General features: G+C 32.8%; 1 protein-coding gene across 1 annotated transcript in view; it reads right to left on the reverse strand.

Moving 5' to 3' along the window:
* Positions 1-676: 676 nt before the first annotated feature.
* The window catches only part of LOC109585887 (putative ankyrin repeat protein RF_0381), a 4252-nt gene continuing 2613 nt past the window's right edge, over positions 677-2315 (reverse strand). The window contains exons 4-9 of the mRNA XM_020002031.1: positions 2188-2312; positions 1878-1923; positions 1701-1774; positions 1542-1650; positions 1409-1468; positions 677-1125 (exon numbers count right to left, since the gene is read on the reverse strand). Coding sequence (XP_019857590.1) covers positions 821-1125; positions 1409-1468; positions 1542-1650; positions 1701-1774; positions 1878-1923; positions 2188-2312 — 719 coding nt within the window. The 3' untranslated portion in view covers positions 677-820. The remainder of the gene's footprint in view (positions 1126-1408; positions 1469-1541; positions 1651-1700; positions 1775-1877; positions 1924-2187; positions 2313-2315) is intronic.

Genomic DNA, 2315 nt, shown 5'->3' on the forward strand with positions numbered 1-2315 from the left:
AATGAATTAAGGTATTGTATTTTTGCAAATTGACTCTCTTAACACAAAAAGCATTTTAGTACACATGCTATTTAAGGAAACATGTCAAAGCATAGATGTACATGTACATGCATGCTAATACATTTAAACATACACTAGAAGAGAATCCATTTTAAATAATTTTTTCTAATACATATACCAGTACATGTTCTTATGTTGTGCCGGAAATTTTTAGCTGATTCCAATAGAAAATAATTTTAAAGAATTTTTAAAGTTGCTCAAAATCGGATAAAACTATTTGTACTATAGTACAGGGATGTTGGCTAAATTTGGCCAAAAATTAAAAGATGAAAGTTTTCAATTGTATAATTCTTCCTGATGCATATAAATGTGCTAATGCTATGTAGAAGATTTTAACTGACACCCGCTTACAATTTCCTTAAAAAGCCACCAGTGTGACCTCCAGTATAAAAATGGTACTGTAATGAGAAAGGATTAGCCAGACTACCCACGTAGAGACAGGACCAACGTAATATGGTATATGTAACCAGTCAGCAAATAAAAATAATTCCAGAAATCCAAAGAATGGCCATGAATGCCACCTGTTAAAAATACAGTGTTTTAAAACACTAGAATGAAGTGAGGCATATGAGTTAATTATGTGTGCATGATTCTCTAATTCTCTTACTACAAATAATTTTTGCAAGTTAAGATGATTTCTTGGATCAAACTTGATATATCAAGACATTATTGATACCAATTAATGTTCGTAATTTTATTGTTATGGACGCTTGTCGAATGGCTCCAGATGATAGATCGTACAGTATGTTATACTGCTAGTTTATAGCTTATACTTTATTCTAATGTTATTAGCAACCTCCCTCTCTCCTATTGCATCTAGTGCTGCTACTAATGATATCCAGTTTGATCCACCTCCTCTTGTATCTCTTACTCCATCCTCTCCCTTTAGCCAGGAAGATAGACACTCCATTAGACACTCCCATACTTGTCCTCTGCAGTTTACTTCAATCGCTTTTAGTGTAGGTTGGTATAATCCTAAGTACAGGCCTAACTGTTTCCAGTTAGTATAATCAAACTGGTGATTTGATGTTAATTCTTGAATGACTGTAGCAAGATCTCTAATATCTGCATGTGTGTGTAATAATAATAATAACACTACATGTATATAGCGTACAAGATGATTTATTGGTAAGGAATTAATATTGGCGATTGGCAGTCCTATGAAGAAATCGCCAATATAAAATCCACCATTTTGTTTCAAACTGAGCATGCTCAATGGCAGATTATGGCACATGGCACATGGCACAAAACCGCCAATATAAAATTCACCAATAACTTTCTACAGGCAAATTCTCCAAATATTACTCCTGCCAATAAATCATCTTGTACAGTACTCTCTTAGCCTTACCAAGCAGTTTATCAGTCCGTATTTCTTGAAGTTTATCGTCGATCTTAACTACATCAATATCTATACATTATATTAAATACCAATAATGCCTGATACACACACATGTTTGTATAGTTCAATGTACACATCTTACCAGACTGTCCTTTCTCTATTGAAGTACTTCCATGTTTCTGAGATTCATTCAAAGTGTTGGTTGTTGTTCCTTTATCTTTATTATTATTACACTTTACTCCTCCATCTCCCTACACACACAATATAGTAAAATAATGATGATGAGGAGTGTTTCTGTTACCTTAATATCAAGATCAGACTCATTGATCTGTGTAGAGGATGAGGCTGAGCTGCTCTTATTTTGACTTGTTGGCTCTAAACATGTGCATAGTATAAGAATGGAAAAACAGTTATTGTTATAAAGTACACTCCCAATACTCCACAATTGTGATACTGTACTGTACATATTATCACATACCTGGAGTCAATGGTGTGTTGAATTCTTCAGTTATGTCAATGGCTTCCTATATAATAATAATAATAATAATAATAATAATAATAATAATAACTGATATTTGTCATTGTGCAGGTGATATACATCAGTAGTGTATCGCTGAAAGGTCAGTTTCACAGATATATTTTTAGTAGTAAAAGCCACACAATGACAACCCACAATTATGACAAAGACTCAGTAATTTGATAAGAAATAAAATAACTTTTTAAGATATGATTTTGATTATTAGTGCTTGTATTAATGTATCAAACAGTTTGTGCATCTTCATTCTTACCTTAATATCACGTCCTCCTAATAGTGACAGGTTACTAATATTTAATAATGATTCATCAGGTAAGATCTCCTTCAATTCTTTATGCCCTTTATCACTCACAAGAAATGGTCTTCCTTCCTTAATTGCTG

Source organism: Amphimedon queenslandica, unplaced genomic scaffold (assembly GCF_000090795.2).
Source record: "Amphimedon queenslandica unplaced genomic scaffold, v1.1 AMPQUscaffold_12989, whole genome shotgun sequence".
NCBI lineage: Eukaryota > Metazoa > Porifera > Demospongiae > Haplosclerida > Niphatidae > Amphimedon > Amphimedon queenslandica.